Source organism: Antennarius striatus, chromosome 13 (assembly GCF_040054535.1).
Source record: "Antennarius striatus isolate MH-2024 chromosome 13, ASM4005453v1, whole genome shotgun sequence".
NCBI classification, from domain to species: Eukaryota; Metazoa; Chordata; class Actinopteri; order Lophiiformes; family Antennariidae; genus Antennarius; species Antennarius striatus.
The window spans coordinates 9,405,728-9,423,653 of record NC_090788.1 but is presented as its reverse complement, the minus strand read 5'-3'; the positions used below and the strand labels follow the sequence as shown (position 1 = coordinate 9,423,653).

General features: G+C 39.1%; 1 protein-coding gene across 3 annotated transcripts; it reads right to left on the bottom strand.

Annotated features, from left to right (window-relative positions):
• Positions 1-1,002: 1,002 nt before the first annotated feature.
• On the bottom strand, positions 1,003-16,167 carry LOC137606673 (forkhead box protein O1-A-like). 3 transcript variants are annotated; one of them, XM_068332045.1, is made up of 4 exons: positions 15,367-16,167; positions 5,971-6,162; positions 3,762-4,967; positions 1,003-3,682 (listed from the first exon to the last, which is right to left on the bottom strand). In XM_068332045.1, the coding sequence occupies exons 1-3, from the start codon at positions 15,937-15,939 to the stop codon at positions 3,804-3,806; spliced, it is 1,929 nt and encodes a 642-aa protein (XP_068188146.1). In that variant the 5' UTR covers positions 15,940-16,167; the 3' UTR covers positions 1,003-3,682; positions 3,762-3,803. The 3 variants fall into 3 exon arrangements, with proteins under 3 accessions (XP_068188146.1, XP_068188147.1, XP_068188145.1); XM_068332046.1 differs by having other exon boundaries at positions 3,782-4,967; XM_068332044.1 differs by having other exon boundaries at positions 1,003-4,967.
• Between the last annotated feature and the right edge of the window lie 1,759 nt (positions 16,168-17,926).

Genomic DNA, 17,926 nt, shown 5'->3' with positions numbered 1-17,926 from the left:
TCACTAAATGGGTTTGACGCTTCATGAAGAGTAAACACTTCTGTTGGCAATGAGAAGAAAACCACATGTGAGGTGATTAATTAACAACTTGTCCTCATTTGCAAGTATGAAAACCTTTTCAGTCTCATGGCACTAATTCTACAGTAGTGTAATGTTACGTGTTCATTTTTGAATGCTCAACTTAAACTAGTGGTGAAGTTCTGGAGATGTTCTTTAATGGTTCTAAAAAAATCATTAATTTTGGACCAATGACAAATTATGTTTTGCATCATCTGCTGGAACATTAAAAGTGATGGCTTGCACCCTAATGTGCTAGTTTCCCAGTTGGATGGACAGATGGATGGATGGATTCTTCTTCTTCTTTGTAGCTGCTTTAGATCTTGTAGAGTTGGGAAACTTTGACTTCAAGCTGTTGTAGGACTGTGTTTGTTCGAAGTATACTAAGGACTTCAGCTGGCTGTTTTAACTCAAAGTTTCCATTCATGTTAGCGATGAAACGTTTTCTTCTCTCATGTCACACACTTTCTAATAAGGCCATTTTGTCATGAGGTTGTTAGAACAGAATGAGTCACACCAGAAAAAAAGGTGAAAATTGTGTCCTGTGTCATGACTCTTTATTTAAATAACATGGAAACTATTTGTAGGAAGTGCGTTAACAGTGGACTGTTTTTGTTTGATGATACAATGTGAATCAACAAAAACACATTCACTTCCCATCAATATAAAAACAGCTGTTAACCCATGGTTTTGTTTTTCCTATGGTAAGATTTGCAAATTGACACGTTTATGAAAACAGGAATGTAAAGATGAAGTTTATGAAGTAAACTTTGCTCATACTACAAGATTTAATGAGCTTCTTTTTGAATCACACATGAGACATTGTAGGTTAGCTTACTTAAGTTACGTATTGTGACTATTTTTCTAAAAAAAATTCTCAGACAGAAATCAGTCAAGAGTGAACAAAAACACAATTTTCAATTGAAGAATAGAATTTTGGAGTGGTTGGTTAAATCCCTTTACTGTACATTAAAGACATGATAGCTTTATACATTCATAGATTAATATTTTGATGGTTAAACACATTTAATCATTTAACCCTGAAACACATGTCTCCTTCCGACTTTTATGACCTGACATTTGGCGCTGGGGATGTGAAAATATGAGCTATATTTGTGCTTAACAATGAGTTTTCATTGTGCACAAGCCTTTTTCTGCACAGGCCGTGTTCTGCAAGAGGCTCCATGGCCTACAAGCCCCTTGTGTGTGATTGGTTGTTTCAGGGGCCTGTACAAAATAACACACACACACACACACACACACACACACACACACACACACACACACACACACACACACACACACACACACACACACACACACACACACACAATAATTTCCCTAAGGGGATCAATACAGTGTACTGTTATACACTGATATGACTAATACTGTTCTTCATCTCTTCTTTCTCAGTCAGCTATTTGACCAAAAATTAGCATGCCTTCACACAATATTTTTTTATTCTTTTTATTTACAGAAAGAGTATTTTAGCTTCACAGGATTTTTTAAAAATTCTGAATTATTTTTCTGAAGTTTTAACTGAACAGTTGTAAAAAAAATCTTTTAAAATATGTAATTTCAAACAAATTCTTGTTTAATTTAAAAATTAGCCACTGTGCTGCCACAATACTATTTCTAAAAATGAATGGCTATAATCCTCATATACAAGAAAAAGATCTGACATTATTAAAACACAATAAAACCCAAAATATGTACAGAACTGTGTGTCAAGAACGAGACTAATTCAGTCATTATTCACTGAAGCAAATCCCTTCAATACTTAAGAGGTAAAGTATGTTGAGGTATAAGTTTTCACACACACACACTATATACATACATACATACATACATGTACATATATATGTATATGTATATGTATGTGTGTGTGTACACGTATATATATAGTATATACAGTATATAGTATATATATACACACACACACACACATACACACACAAAAAACACATACATTTGGCTTCGTCACACATAGCGGTTTATATTCTTTGATTGTGACAGACCTCACATTGTCGTGTGGGGAATCCCAAACTCACAAAGCCGGGGTTTACCTGGATGTAGAGTTTATAACACAATCAAGTAACACTTTACAATGGAACATAAAAAATGTGCCAATACTACAGAATAAGTGAGGTTGTTCATTACCAGGAATGACCTGATAATGAATCATATGAATAACTCACATTTCTGAGTATCTTACTGAAAAGTCTTACCTCCACATTAAAATACAGTCTAATACTACTCATGTAAACCATTCATATACAAAATTGTACAAATAATGAAAATAGTATGTGTAACATTTTATATCTGTGAAATCATGTAGGCACTGTGAATTGGAAAACTGTGAAATGTCTTTGGAAGAGTAAACAGTGTTTTGATGTAAATAACGTTGTCCCTCATACATATAGTGTATCTCTGATAACAGTTTGGGCATGCATTCTTCAGTTTATCCAGCAAGGTTTTGAATTTGTTTTTCACTTAAATAGGTGACTTGGCATACTGGGTGTAATCCCCCTCTCACCCATAGTTAGCTGGAATAGGCTCCAGCAACATTTGCGACCCATAAAATGGTTAAGCGGCTGATGACATGACAATAACGATTGTGTTATCTTCAGAATATGGCAGAATGAATGAAAAAATAAATGTATTCTTTTTTTTTAAAAAAAGAAACATATCTAGTGGATCTAATAATTATCAAATATTAGTTCGATTAATGGAAAAACATTAAAACAATATTTGAGCCAAATATAGTATATTCTTTGTACACAGCGTAGCAAATATTTGTAGAAGCATACATAACCAGAGACCGACAGCTACTTTTTAAATGGAAACAAAAAAATATATACTATACTTGATATACTATATGAATTATTATTATAATTTGGAGAAATGTAGCACTTCTCCAATGACATCTAATGGCAAATAGACATGGTCAATTTCAGAAATCCAGAGCAGAATTTGACTGATAATTTTTAGAATGAATAAGATAATCCACCAGTTTGATAAACCAGTGCATCATCTGCATAGTGATGCATATACCTCTTGTAGTCTAATGTTCCCACTAGATTAGCATTTTTATAGGTTATACAATGACAGTTCATCAACTTTTGGGTCCACTAGACACTAACAACAAGTCTTTTAAATATTTTTGAACTACACTAGACATATTATGCACTGCACCTAATACCAAATAACCAAACAAGAAATTGATATCTTTTCTGCCTTTACTATGTGAACCCTATTTTACACCAGAGTATTCATGGTCTCAATTTATTGTCAGCCACTTTCTTACTGTGGTCTCTCTTGAGTAATATACTGTACTGTACATTAAAATATTCAAATCATCAAAATAAGCAAATATATATATATATAGATTATATATTCAATTTTTAACAGGCAATTGTAAACAAGTTTAGCTAATATTTGCCTCTCGTTCATTTTCTCTCTGCAGAACTAAATGTATCTAAAATATTTTTGCCATGTTCAACTCTATTCTAATGTTAACCTTCTAGTTATCCAATTTAACATCATAATATGCAGCAACTCAAGGCTCTGTGATGGCTTTGGCTTCTTTGGATTTCCAGTCTGTAAAGGTGACAAGAATTTAAACCTGTGAATGAGAACAGAAGATATTCAGGAATGAAATGTGAGAAAATGTGGTTTGTTGTAAATTTAGTACAGGTACTTACCGACTCATTTCTTGTCTCACCTGGTTCTGGTCCACCAACATCCTATCCTGACACCCAGCTGTGTGAAGTAGTCTTCACTCTCTGGGAAAATCCATGAGGTGGAGCTGCCGGGTCAAAGTTAAAGTCCAGTGCCCCGCCATCCAAGAGGGTGTCATGAAGGACAGTCTCCATGTCACATTCAAATCTTTCAATAGACACACTGTCCAGGTCACTGGGCAGTCGTTCCTGATGATGACTGTGTGGATGACGTTCCCTGTAACCATTGCTGCCGTAGTTTGTCAAAACATCATTAGTACGTGCTTGGTTTCCCTGGGGCAGTTGCATGCACATCCTCAGGTTGGTCATTCGAGAAGGGGCCCCTGAAAGACTAGTCAGGGGAATCATGTTACAGCTATTTAAGTCTCGTGATGTTGAAGGACCATGGCTATGTATACCTTGTGGATTTACATGAGGAACCAGGTGACTCAGAGAAGGATTCATCATTTTTACTCCATTATGACCCCCCACATGGCTCTGGCTGCTGTAAGAGGGCAATAGGCAACCTCCCCTCCCGACAAGAGATGCCTGCGTATCCACAGAGGGCCTCATATCCCTACTGACATCTGCATCTGAAGTCAGTAGCTCTTTGAGGAGGCCAGCAGGGCAGACAAACTGGTTTTCATAAACCCCAATCCCTGGCTTGGTCTCTGCTAATGTCTGCATGGGAGGAGACAGGGAGCTCATCCTCACCTGGCCATACATGCATTTTTGGTAGTCATGTTGCTGATGCTGCATCAAGCCAGTGGAGCTGTAGGTGCTATTCTGGAGCAGAGCAGCATTTGGGGTATGCGAGGATTCAGAGCCCAGCTGTGGAGGTTTAGGCGACAGCAAGTTCAAGTTATCCAACAGATTCTCCATGACATGCTCTGAGACATGTTGGCCCATGGATCCGGCCACCTCGGACAGGCTGGGCAGGGTGGAGGTTATCTTTGTGCCTGTTGCCCCAGTATACATAATATGGCCATCAGATTCCCCAAGATCATCCTTCTCAGATGGGAAAGGCGAATGGCGACCGCTCAGAGTGCTGGCGTCAGAGCTGGCACGTGTCCTGAAGGAACTCCAGGCTTCAAAATCATCACTGCTGTGAGGGTTTGGGCTTCCCAACCAGTTAGAGTACTGGGAACAAGGGCTGCCTGTTCCTGCCTCAAACCCTTCCTGTAGAGTCATCTACAAAAAGAAAAAATAATAGCTTATAGAAGCTATAATATTGCCTATATACTAGTAATCTAAAAACTATTGGAATATGTTGACATCGGGGCTGTCAGTTTAACACGTTAATTATTCATTTTTTTCTGCCACTTCATCTGCCGTAGCGGGTCATTAGATTAATTAATTACGCTGCAAAGTAACGCGCTATAAAAATTAACGCAATTAATCGTGAGTGGCGAGTCAATGTGCAAGCATTTTAAATTTGGCCCATTGAGTGGACCTTTGGGCGGGAAGTTTATTTATAAAAAGAACAAAGATGGGACTATTAACAAAAACACAGTGATTTGTACCTTTTGTAAAAGAGAATTTTCATATCACCGACGCAGCTCCAGCCTAACGTATCATTTAAATGCAAAACATGTCAAGGACACAGAGTTGTCTGTTGTCAGGTCCTGTAACGTTAGCTTACCCTTTTAAAGGAAATGCCTGTTGGCATCTTGCTATTTAGTTACCTTATTTAGAGGCATGTTATACTATTCATTTTGAATTGCTGAATTGAGTCAGTTTTAGTATTCATTTTGATTGAGAGTCTGCTTATGTGCCTATTTGAGACTCAGCCTTATTTTATTTCTGAATTTTATTTATTTTATTTAACTGTATTCGTATTGCCTTTTTGAGAAATACACCTGGCCTAATTGGTTTGCTGATGTGCTTGACCTTTTTTCTTTTGAGTTTCATTTATAAAACACACTTAACCAATAAAAATGTGGATTTCAAATCTTGTCTTCTTGGTGCATGCTATTGATAGTCATGCACTACAATTTTGTAATGTCCTAGAATTTAAATTCTTTATTTGGGGGCCTTTAGCAGGTATGAGATTAAAATGTGATTAATTAGATTAATTAATTACAAATCCTGTAATTAATTAGATTAATTTTCTTAATCGCCTGATAGCACTAGTTGACATATGATATGATTTATCAAAATGACAAACTATAATGCTAAGAAACAGGAGCTGTACCTTTTTCTTTGTGGCCCTTCCTCTGCTTTTGGCGAGCTTACTGTTGTTGTCCATGGAGGCAGCTCTGCGTCGAGGTGACTTTCCGTTCTTTCCCCCCTCTGGGTTCAGCATCCACCAGGAACTTTTTCCTGTTCCTTCATTCTGTATGCGCACAAAGCGGCTGTGCAGGGACAGATTGTGTCTGATAGAGTTCTAGATTGGAAAAAAGTAAAACATTTCAAAGAGATCCGACAATATCCCAGGTATGTGTGGGCTATAATATATCCACTGTACAAAAGGGTTTATTTCCAATGAGTATTTTTTATTATGCAGCAATAAGCAAACATGACCTAGGATTAGTGTGTCTATAAAGTGTATCTAAAGGCATAAAAGTCATATTGTCCAAGACAAGCTTATTCATTGGTAAAAAAAAAAAAGTCACTGTGAGGTAAACTTTCTGTGTAAATTAAGTAAACAAGTGTACTGCAGATGGGAACATGTTTGTCATGTTCCATAGAGGATGAAGGAGAAACTGGGAGTTGAGTGTGATATGAGGGAGCAAGGAATCACCAGGAAGTGTCCATATCCTCTGTTAACATTATGACTATATAGTGTTTCCCTTCAAGCAAAAGAGTCTGGTTACTTTGGAATGGGGGAACGAGGGACGAATGAAAAATGTGGTGCCAAAGTACTTTCAGCATATATTACCTGAATATGATGACCAACAAAATAAAAAATGGCTTCTGATTGGATAAATACACGACAGCATGAGTGAAGATACTAGTTCCAAAACAAAAGAATCTACAATTAAAGCTGCCTTATCACAAAATATAAACCACTTAAGAAAATTAATTTAAAGTTAATTTTGACTGTTACAGGTACTTAACTAAATTTCAAAACTCTTCAAGATGACATCACTAAAAAGGAATGGCAGCCTTGGGCAATAAAGAAATTGCATCATACTGTATATCTAGGCTACATAAATTCTACTGATGATTTTCAAATTACTTTGAAAATTATTTGTTTGAAAAATCCTGTATTGGGATATGTTTGGAAAGTCCCCCCCCCTCCCCTCACTGTAATTCATAATCATAGTTTTATCAGTGTGGTTGTATCCCATCCTTCCACTAGTAGTGGCTCTGCCCCACCAAGCCTAAAAACAACCAAACAAGAACAGAGAGTAACTTCAGAAGACGCTATTTATTTCGTATCATCGTAAATGAAGATTAAGTCTATTTTTGTTGTGGTCACATAAATACACCTTGTACTACAAACACTCCATTTTCTCTAATTCTATGTTATGAAACATAAAAAAGGGCACAGAGGTATTTTCTGTGGTATTCCTGTGTCAGGAAGGAAAACAGGGAGCAGATTCACCCTCACACAGGGCTTCAGATATACTGCACAACCTGATCTCGCTGGACAAAATCTAGCTAAGGTGGAACTCAATGCTGTGCTAGTATAAACAAGAAAAAAACCCAAAGTGCAGCACAAAAAGTTCAAGCAGGAAATCTCTGAATACACGTATGAATGCAAAAATCTCACAAGCCTATTGGCTTCTACCCGTCAACCCTTTTTTTTGGATGTTGTTGTTGATGTTGTAAATGTGATGAAGGTGTGAAGTCTGCTATAATAACATGTCTGATAAAAATAAAAACTAAACTAAACTAAAAAAGTACTGAGCTACATAAAGTCACTGAAGCCAGATGTCATCAACCACAAAATGTCCAAAGCATGCAGATAAAGACAAATCTACAACAATAGATGTTTTGTCTGATGGCTTTTCTGATGTCTGAGGCTGGGTTATAGCCTTTGGGCAAATGTGTTCAATACACATTAATCATCTGAATATGACTCACTTTTATATATAGATCATAATGCTACAAAGGAATTTTCTACATTTGATTTATAACTCAATTATTTAATTAAAGAATATTAATGTTTTTCCACAGAGAAAAACATAGTTAAAGGATAATTTCATATTTTATAAAGTGATAATATAAATCCATATTCAAATATTGAAGTGCAGATACATAACAAGAGTGATTTCTTCAAATTATTGTCGAAACACGGCAAACTTGACAATACTGTGGGAATCGTTTTGGGAGACATCCCCAAACAAATGCACTGAACCACAGCAAGTCTAATCTCAAACTATACATCAATCACCGTCCATCAGGAATGGAGACAGCGTGCTTTGCATGAATGAGATATGTCTCACTGAAAAAAAAAAACCGAGAGGAGGTTATGGAGTTCGAAGTGAGGCTTGGGAGGATGACAAAGTGAGCTGTTTTTGCCGGCAGATAGAGGGTCAATGAGTTCACTGCTTGTTGAACACGAGCTCCTCATGCGGCGCTGACAGAGGCATGCAAACAGGTTGGATGGAGCAGAAACACAAAGAGTAGAAGGAGAAGCATCAGATGTGGCTTTCTGACTAGGAACCCCCCACCCCCAACCCCATCCCCTCTCCTGTGAGCTGGACTCCTCCCTTTTATTCCAGACTTTTAAATAAGTCTTCCTGTGTCAGAGGACATCCTGCACATGCATACTAGTTAGACCTGAGCTGGGGTTAACACTCACTGCATGTACACACACTGCAGTGCTCAATCAGTCTTCTTTTCCATTGATCTATGATCTTCCCCCCAATTTTAATATGATCTCAATCTGCAACCAAAGACAAGAAATGAGTCATTAGCAGAGGACCTGAGATCTGAGCAGCGTGATGTAAACCTGTAAACCTGTAAAACAAATTTGATTTCAGAATCCAAATAATCTGTCCTGCTCACACGCATCTGAGATTATCGCTGAGAAGTGATATGCAAATGTCTACAACCGCTGATTAGATCTCACAATAGATCACCGACTGCATGACTGGGTCGCGGGAAGGCCTATTCTTTGCATGGCTTGGGATAATCCTCGTCTCAGACAGACCTCACCTCATCCCCATGAGAACAAAAGAGATGGGGTGCCCCATCGCACATTTCTCTATATGTCTGACCCAAGGTGGCCTAAATGCATCTTTGTTGCAAACATCCATATAAAATGCTTTTCTATGGGGCTGATTTAAAAGTAGTAAAATACATGCACCTGTGGTGCTCTTCTCATCTGAATATGAGGCGTCTGAATATGAGGCATCAAAGCATAATTGACCTTTCTCGGCATCTAGGGAAGTTCCCAGACACAGATTATGGAGGGCTGCAAGTAACATCGGACAGAAGCTCTATTGAGTATTTGTTCAGTAAACTATTGTAATGTAATTCTGCTTTGCATTTCCCTATCTTGACTTGGAGACAATATATCTTGCATCTTGTGTAAGAATTGATTCAGCATTATTCTTCGCTTTGCAGCAACCAAAGATCTTTTAAGATTTTTGTAAGTATGCTGAGGAATGTGTGAATTGTCAAGTCACATTACTCTACGACAGTCAGTATGAGGATGACAGACATTGGAAAGGCCTTTTTGTTTCTGACCAATTTTATTTTCAGTTTGCCCTCCAAAATGTCACACATTGGAAAGTTCCCTGTGAATGCAGTGCAGCAGAAACCAGTTGCTTCTCTTCAGCCAGAGTTGCTGTGCATTCACCCTTTACAACTGAGCTCAGCTGAAGTTATTACCTAAGGGAACCAAGTTGTGGAGAGTTGTCCACCATCTAACAAAACCTAAAATGTCACTGTTGAACATTGAATGTTCTGTGATCAATACCATCAAAACAATCTTGTTGCAGCAAGAACTGACTCATCCTAATGGACTTCAGAACAATCAAACTGACACAGCTGCTGTTTCTTGTGTAGTGAAGTATGAAACTAGCAGTAACGGTTGCAAGGAAAGTAAACAAACAGGGCTTGGTTGCAGGAACAGGTGCAGCTACAACTTGCAACTGGTCCGAACTTTTTACACACACGACCACAGACAGGACAGCGGATCTCCCACGGGAGCGACTACTGCTCAGGCAAGAAACTGTTCATTCATGAAATGAAAAAGTGAAGTGAAACATGTGTTATTTAGAAAATGGCGCTCTAACTATTAATGGGGCGGCAGTAACTCAGTCTACTAGGTCTTGGGCTGAGGACTGGACAGTGACCAGTTCAAGACCCATATGGACCAAAACCATTTGAAGTGTGAACTGGCCATAGGGAGGTGTCAGTTGACCTCCTGCCAAGGTGTCCTTGAACAAGGCACCATTCCATTCAAATTGCTCATTGAGTGCATCATAAAACAGCTGCCCATCGCACTACCTCCTATTATTTGCATGCTTACAGGCCCCTTGTGTGTGTGTGTGTGTGTGTGTGTGTGTGTGTGTGTGTGTGTGTGTGTGTGTGTGTGTGTGTGTGTGTGTGTGTAAAACAGTCTATGTCAGTAAATTTACAAGACTACTGTATACCAAATCATATTAACACCATTATTCCCGACAATTTATCATGCGAGAGGCCCATAGTAGAAACATAAGTGGTCACATGATGCGAGCTCCTTTGTCACAGCTATCTACATAGAAAAAGAATCTAATTAATCAAATCAAAAATAATAATTTAAAAAAATCCTACTGCATAACATTGTCCATTGCCTGATGTATTATGTGTTTTGTCATCACACTGCTTTTTTCATTTTGGGCTGAAAGATTTTGCTGGTTTTGTAGATGGCTGACAATCACTACTGTTGTCATACAGAACAGTCAAATATCTGGTGCAAATAAGAGAATGCAGCACATGCAGAGATTACAGTAAAAGTGTAGAAGGACAAGCCACTTCCTGGCAGTGTCTTCCTGTGCTCCCCTCCCCCCTTTCTCCTCTGACCCAGGAAGTGCAAGCAGAGATGAATTTAAGTGCAGGGTTTACTGGGTTTACTGCTGCAGGGCAGTAAAAAGGTGAGCAGGGTTACAGATGATGAAGAGCCCTCCAGCGCAGAGTGAAGACCATGTCTCTTCTTCGTGACTCTGGACACAATGCAAACTCCATCATTAAAACTGAGTATGAGTGACCTACTTCTGTCATAGCTCCAAAGAGACACCATGGAAATGAATATGGAGCTTTGTGTTCAGTGTATAGGTATAGGTGAAGAAGGGATCAAATGAGACCGACGGGTAATTGGGTATTCTCACATGATGACCAACTGGTTAAAAAAAGACACTATTTTACTTCAACCATACTCAAATCACATTATATATTCAAGGTAATTAAATCTGATCTCCAATCAGTCTCACCCTCACACTGAGAGTGACATTGTTCCAACCTTCACAGGGTAAAAACACCAACTTGTTTGGAGGATTGGACACTAATCTCCATTAGCCCTGACCCTGTTTCTCTTTCTTCGCTCCATATTTCTTTGCCTCTTTCGGTACTCATGTCTTTTATATTGTGCATAATGGACTTGAGGCCAGACTCTTTTTGTGCACATATTATGAGAGGGATTATTGTCCTGCATAGGCTGGAGGACAATGCCAAACCTACATGCCATGGATTCCACAGATTCACACGTGTAGTTAGCAGACTGTACACAAGCTGCAGGCCGCAGCTCAACAGTCAGCTGACTGCTCCCCCTCAAGCTACGGTCGCTCTTCTTTGAAAGCCCCTTCCCCTAGCCTCCCTTTCTTCATGGGGTTACTTGAAGCTTTCAGTGGGCCTCTCAAGTCCAGGGTAGGCCTCCCTTCTTAACCTTGTGATCCCAAGACAAATGGCTGGCAGTTATTCGCTTTTCTTCCCTCTCCTCTTTCAGCAGCTGTTATCTCCTTTCTTTTCTTGTGTTCCCAAATTTTCTTTAAAACCCAAAGACTAAAACTCTGTCGATTCTGGAGATGATTTAACATAATCTGCAGTCACAGTAGCTGCTGTGTGAGGTTAAACTTACACACAGCCATGCATTGAAATAAAATCCAACATGGTATAAGCTCACAATGACAACGCTAATGGCAATTGGCACCAAAAACAAAATACACCAGAAGCTAAGGGGTTATGTTGTTTGTTCATAAACTGAGTGATATTAAGTTGCTCTGGTAGAAGTTTAGACAATTGGTACAGAGGGGGACACAATTGTGTGCCCCAATTTTCATGACAAACCAGTACTTATACCACAATATGAATATTCACTGCAATACCCAACAATAGATTCCACAGTACTATGGGATAGTGGTATGACACTAGAGTTGGATGAAAAGGTGAGATAATTTTTTTAAATATTTATCTATTATTTATAACTGTGTTGAACTATCTTCTGGTAATTTATATGCTTTGAAATAAAGATGGACCGTCTGTGTCGGTTTGACTTTGGTGTGCTACTTCCTGTTTCATGCAGCCGAGGTCACACTTCATTGAGAAAAACAGACCCTATGCCAGTAAGATGATGATACACCTTGCATACTGCTCAATCAGTATCCCAGGGGGAACCAGTGCTCCCAGTCAACCGTGGACCTCTCTTGTGGCAAAAAGCACCAAGATCACAAGCAGCAAACACAATGACACAAGGGAGGCATGAAGCAGTAATGATACAGCTCTCTTCTTGCCCTCTGCTCTTCAGGTTGCCAAGGGTAGCTGTGAGGTTCTCGCTCACTACCCTCCACCCACAATGAGACTTACCCTTGGCTAATCTCTACCTGGCATTACAATCAAAGATGCTCATGTATGTCTCTTCTGAAATCAATACATAGATATGGTGCACGACAAAATGATTACACTTATCATTTATTTTGGAAACAGAATCAAACAATTTTTCATTGAATTATCTGCGTAAATATGGTCCACACACAGCCTCTCCCATTGGTTCCTCCTCTTTTTCCAGCCGTGACCCTCGTATTTTGCACATCGGCTATGTTAACACATGGCACTGTTTTCCACCCGCTCTGCAGGAAGTGCATCATAGTTCATTGTGGGTGGACTGTTGTGTTTTTTTTTAACAGGAAAATATAAAAATAACTATCAGCCGGTAGTTCCAAGGCCTGGCGAGTGTGCCAACATTTAGGAATGCAGAGGTTGAGGTACAGATGGGTTGATTTAATGTCAAAGATAAACAAGTTGGAGCTTTTGTTTTGATGAAATTCCATAAAACCTTTGCTGCTTCATTGAATGGCAGAAAAATAGTGGTTTTACTGTAGCGGAACTTGTCGCTCTAAAACCATACTAGTACCAAGGTAATCAAACATCTTTCAATTTATCTTTATCTTTCTTTCAGATATTTAAAAATAAATGTCTTGTAGGGGCAATGGGGGAAGTAGAGGGTGCTGGTGTAATGGAAGCTATCTGCCCTGCTCCAATGGCCTTCAATATAATGGAGGCTGATCTGCAGCTGATCCTAAAGGCATAAAACAAATGAAGACTATGTGTCGGTGTTCAGATGTTTTTTCACGATTGGCAGTAAATCAGCAAGTTTAACATCTTCATCAAAGTTTAACTTGAAAAATGTGGGGTATTTGTCAATATGTACAGGTCGATAATTGGCTATAAGAGTGAAACGAATATTCTAAATAATTTTTAAAAAGTTGAAAAGTTAAGTTGTTTAAACAAATATTGCATTTGAAGCCTTTCAGAATTTGTAAGATTTACATGAAAATCAATGCTGTCAGGATTTGTAATGTGGAAAGAACCACCTTAGTTCTGACCAATCAGTGTCCTTTGAGGAACCACCAGCATCTCTGGGGTTGCTCGGTTGTGACAACAGAGAGAGAAATAACCAATCCACTCAGAAACAACAATAGCTGCCCCTAAAGAGGTTGGCAAAGACTTAGTCCAATTTACAAGGACAAATCCTGTTAATTCTCCACTAGAAGAGATTCATGGACACCTCCAGCATAAAAGCCGAGAGAGGGCAGCGAGGGAGGTGACAGGATAAAGAGCAGCAAACCCTTTCTCCAAACTGCAGCATCCGCTGAGGAAACTCTAGAAGATAGGGACACACAGATATGAGTGCACAGCTCTGGAATGGAGGATGTTTGACGTTGTTCCCAGCATTCCCTTCTCCCAGCCCCTTCCCCTCCACAAACTCCCCAGCACTGATTGAGCTGTTTGTGTCACCTCCTGTTATTGTCACAGGAGCTCCACACAAGTTACTCCTCACCCTTTGCATGGCAAAACCATGCATGCAATCCCAGCAGACGAGCACTCCCATATAAGTAATAAAGTGAAGTTTAAGAGCTGCAGAAAGACTCAGAAAAGGAGGAAGGGGAGGTTTAACTGAGTAATAACACAAGCTGTGATCAAGCTTTTCACAAGGTGTTGAACAATGAAAAATATATTTGATTGAAGTTCATAAAGGCATTTCCTGGCATTACAATGAAATTACAGGAAGGCCAGCAAAGAAGAAATACAAATTAGACTCTGATTTTTTATTTTTCTGGAAAATTTTAATCAGTACGTTCAAAAACGTCTTTAACTTTGTTTTCATCCTCAGATTATTTCTGTCTATCATAGTTGAGTAACTTCCTCATCCGGGAAGACAATAATAACACCTGGATTACCAGAGCCCAGACTGCTTTTACCTTATATTTCCTGTAAATCTTTAAGTCAGATGGAACAGCTTCAAAGTGAAAACATGGTTCTACAGCGCATTCTGTGTTAAATTCCATCCCTTAATATTTGCTCAATGATGACATCTCATACGCCATAACGGTCTCTTGTCATCTAATTGATGGGTGTACAAAGTACACTGCTCTAACCACCCCCCAATGATCTCCAAAACGTGCATCCAATGTGTGCTCTACATGATTATTGTCCATTATGAAATCTCTAGCGTATTTAATGTCAGACCTGCTTGCTGATAGTCTGCATCTTTAAAGCTGCTTGTTTCCTCAGCTGACAAGTAAAAGTGGAGAACACTGTGGTCAAGTAAGAGCTGACACACAGAAAGACACACATCCATTCACACTCCCTTAATCATGATTTTTTTTTCTAAAACTGTACACAAATGTCTCTCTTTTTTTTCTTTTTTTTTTAAAAGACATTACTTTTTTGCTAATTTTTTTATTACAATGGAGAGGCCAAGTGAAATGTCATTGTTCCCGAGTATAATGAAAAGAAAAACCATTCTGATTCTAGTATTTTCATGCAGTGTTCACAGATCTCTTGTGGTGAAGGAGGCTATTTTGGATTTTTGTTTTTTGAGTATTTCATTAAGTCTTGAGGGTGGAAACAACAGCTCATCCGTGCCAGTCGATGTGAACGTAAATGCTGAACTCCTTTCTGCATCACCACCTTCCCAAACTGACAGACTACATCCCAGTGAGTCACACAATGAAATCACATCTTTTACTATAAGATAAAATGCATCCGGCCATCATTCGTCTTTCTTCTGTATTTGAAAACTCCTAAGTGTCCCTGTGCTACCTTTTAATGAGAGTATGTTTTAATTTTGTAAGTGTTTAAAGACTCACAGGCTACTTCGCACACAGCTGGATGAGGCGTACACGTGGACTTTCACCCTCATGCAGTCACTCACCTTCCAGCCCGCGGAGCTGTTACTGTCTCCCTTATCCTTGAAGTAAGGCACGCTCTTGACCATCCAGTCGTAAATCTGTGACAGCGTCAGCCTCTTCTCAGGTGAACTATCGATCGCTTTGGTGATCAGGTCCGCGTACGACATGTTGCCCCAGGCGTTTCGCCGGGACGAGCAGCTCTTCCTCTGGCCGGAGTTGGCCAAGGGAGCGGCGCCCAGAGGATTCACCTGTTGCTGCGGCGGCAGCTGCGGACCGGGGAGCTGCTGTTGCTGCTGGAGGCGATGGTGGTGCTGGTGACGGTGCAAACAGTTTCCATCTCGACACTGGAAATCATTGCAGGGCATAGGCGGCTTCTGCTCTGTATATTCTTCATATTTTTCCTCCAGCAAGCAGAGGTTACGGATGAATTCGTTTCCTCCCGGCTCTTGCTGCACCGACGGGGCCGGGGAGGATGTGTTGGAGTTGGGCGGGTCGGTGAGCTCCGGCCTGGGCAGAGGCCAGGTGCACGACCGTGGGCGGGAAAGTGGCTCAAATTCCGGGTCTATTTCGACCTGCGGTGGCGGTACCTCAGCCATATCAAGGTCAGACTGGCTTTGAGGCTCACATGCAAAACGAATATTACTTTGAGAAAAAAAAAATCCACAGGTCGAAAATAAGTAACGTGTTGCGATCACAAGACTCCAGAGGAAAGTGAGAGAAGTTCGTAATTTAAAAGTTAGAGAACTGTTTCATTCAAGGTCTCCTGTGAAGTTCACACCATCCTGCACCGACTAGGTCACACTCTCAGGTCTGTCGCGCTGTCAGTACTTGTACAGAGTCTGATGTTGCCTTCAGGGACCCTCTACCGGCTCCGTCTTTTGACATATACACTACAACTGACGGTGCGTTCATGTGCACTGCATTTGGGGAAAAAGTCTAGATTTTCTCTGGTGGAAGTTGAGTTTGCAACACATGTGCGATTTGTTTATGTAAAATTTGCATTCCAAGTTTAGTAATTTTTAAACTAATTCCTAACAAGAACACACGTTAGTTTGACATGAACACGAATGCTTTATATATGACATATTGTACACAAAATATATCCTAACCTAATACATAATTGTAGGGTAGGTTTAATTTTAATTTAAAAAAATTTTTTTTTAATTTTTACATGCAAAATATAATATTTGTTAGCTGTTGACATTAAACAAATCAAACTCTTTAAATAGTTAATTACGTACTAAAATAACACAATTCCCCATCTGTAAGGAAGCATGTTCATGATAGATGTGTGAATCTTAGCCCATTCCTCAGGAAGAGGCTGGTATGATGTATCTCATAAAGAGATAAAGCTACAAAAGAGTCCTCTGAAAGGTCCAAGAGAAATTTGCCATGACCGGGTGAACCATTTTGAAACTGCAGTCGTCAATATAAAAACATTTTGTTTTGTATTTAGGACAAAAACACTTGAAATACCTGTTTTATTGTATAATTTATGGGTACGGGTAAAGTATATTTTACCAATAACATAAGCAATGAAGAATGAAATTTGTTGCTTCCAAGTGCATTAGACACAGCATAACTTTAGCATCACTTAACTGATCTTCCATCCAGAGGAAAATTAAGTTTGATTCACATACAGTATAACATTGTATAAAGACTGACCATTCCCGATTACCGTGTGTCCCATCTGTCACCTCAACCCTCAGTGTTTTTAGATAACAAGACAGATGATCTGAACAGTCCGGCCGTCATTTTTATTATGCAAAAATTGCCATTATGTCCCCAAATTAGACATTATTTAAAGACTATCCAATAATTTCCAGACATATTTTACCCTTTAATTAATATTAGCTAGCAGATGGAGCCTTAATTTTTTTTTTATATGATATCTTTATATACATATCAGTAATTCCTAACTTTAGGTTGAGCCACAGCTAATCCTGGTGCCATCTCGTGGCGTCTTTGCATACAAGAAAATACAGAACAAAGCCAAGTGTCTTTCCACACAAACAAACTTATTGCACTTTAAACAGTCCGTACACATACAAGTCCAGGTTTGATTGCCAAGATCTTATCGAGCCAATCTAGACTCTGTTTAAGGAAAGGTGAACAAAATGTGGAAATGAGCCACTTTAAAATGTCGAGCTCTCATTTTCCACACTTTCCCGGACAATAGATTGCCAGAGTGTTTTTATACCAGGAGGAATCCGTGTGGTACATTGTTAACATGTTTTTATCTGTACAATAACTTCCCTTGCAAAGGGCACACGGTTCAAGATCTTATTATGTAAACCTGATCTGAAGTCCTAGATACTGGATGCAGTTAATACTTTTTCATGACCTGCCTAAATAAACACTGTGATTCATGATCACGCTTGTTTGCATGATCCTTTAGCGACAAACATAACAAAAATATTTTCATCAACATGCTGTTTTTGAATGTGAGGCTGTAACAATTAATCCAACTTCATTGTTATTTTTATATAACTTAACTTTATACTACTACTTTAATTAGGTGTAAAAAGAATAATTACTGTATTCCTTTAATTGGGACTCACTACCTAGCAAGGGTTTTGTTCA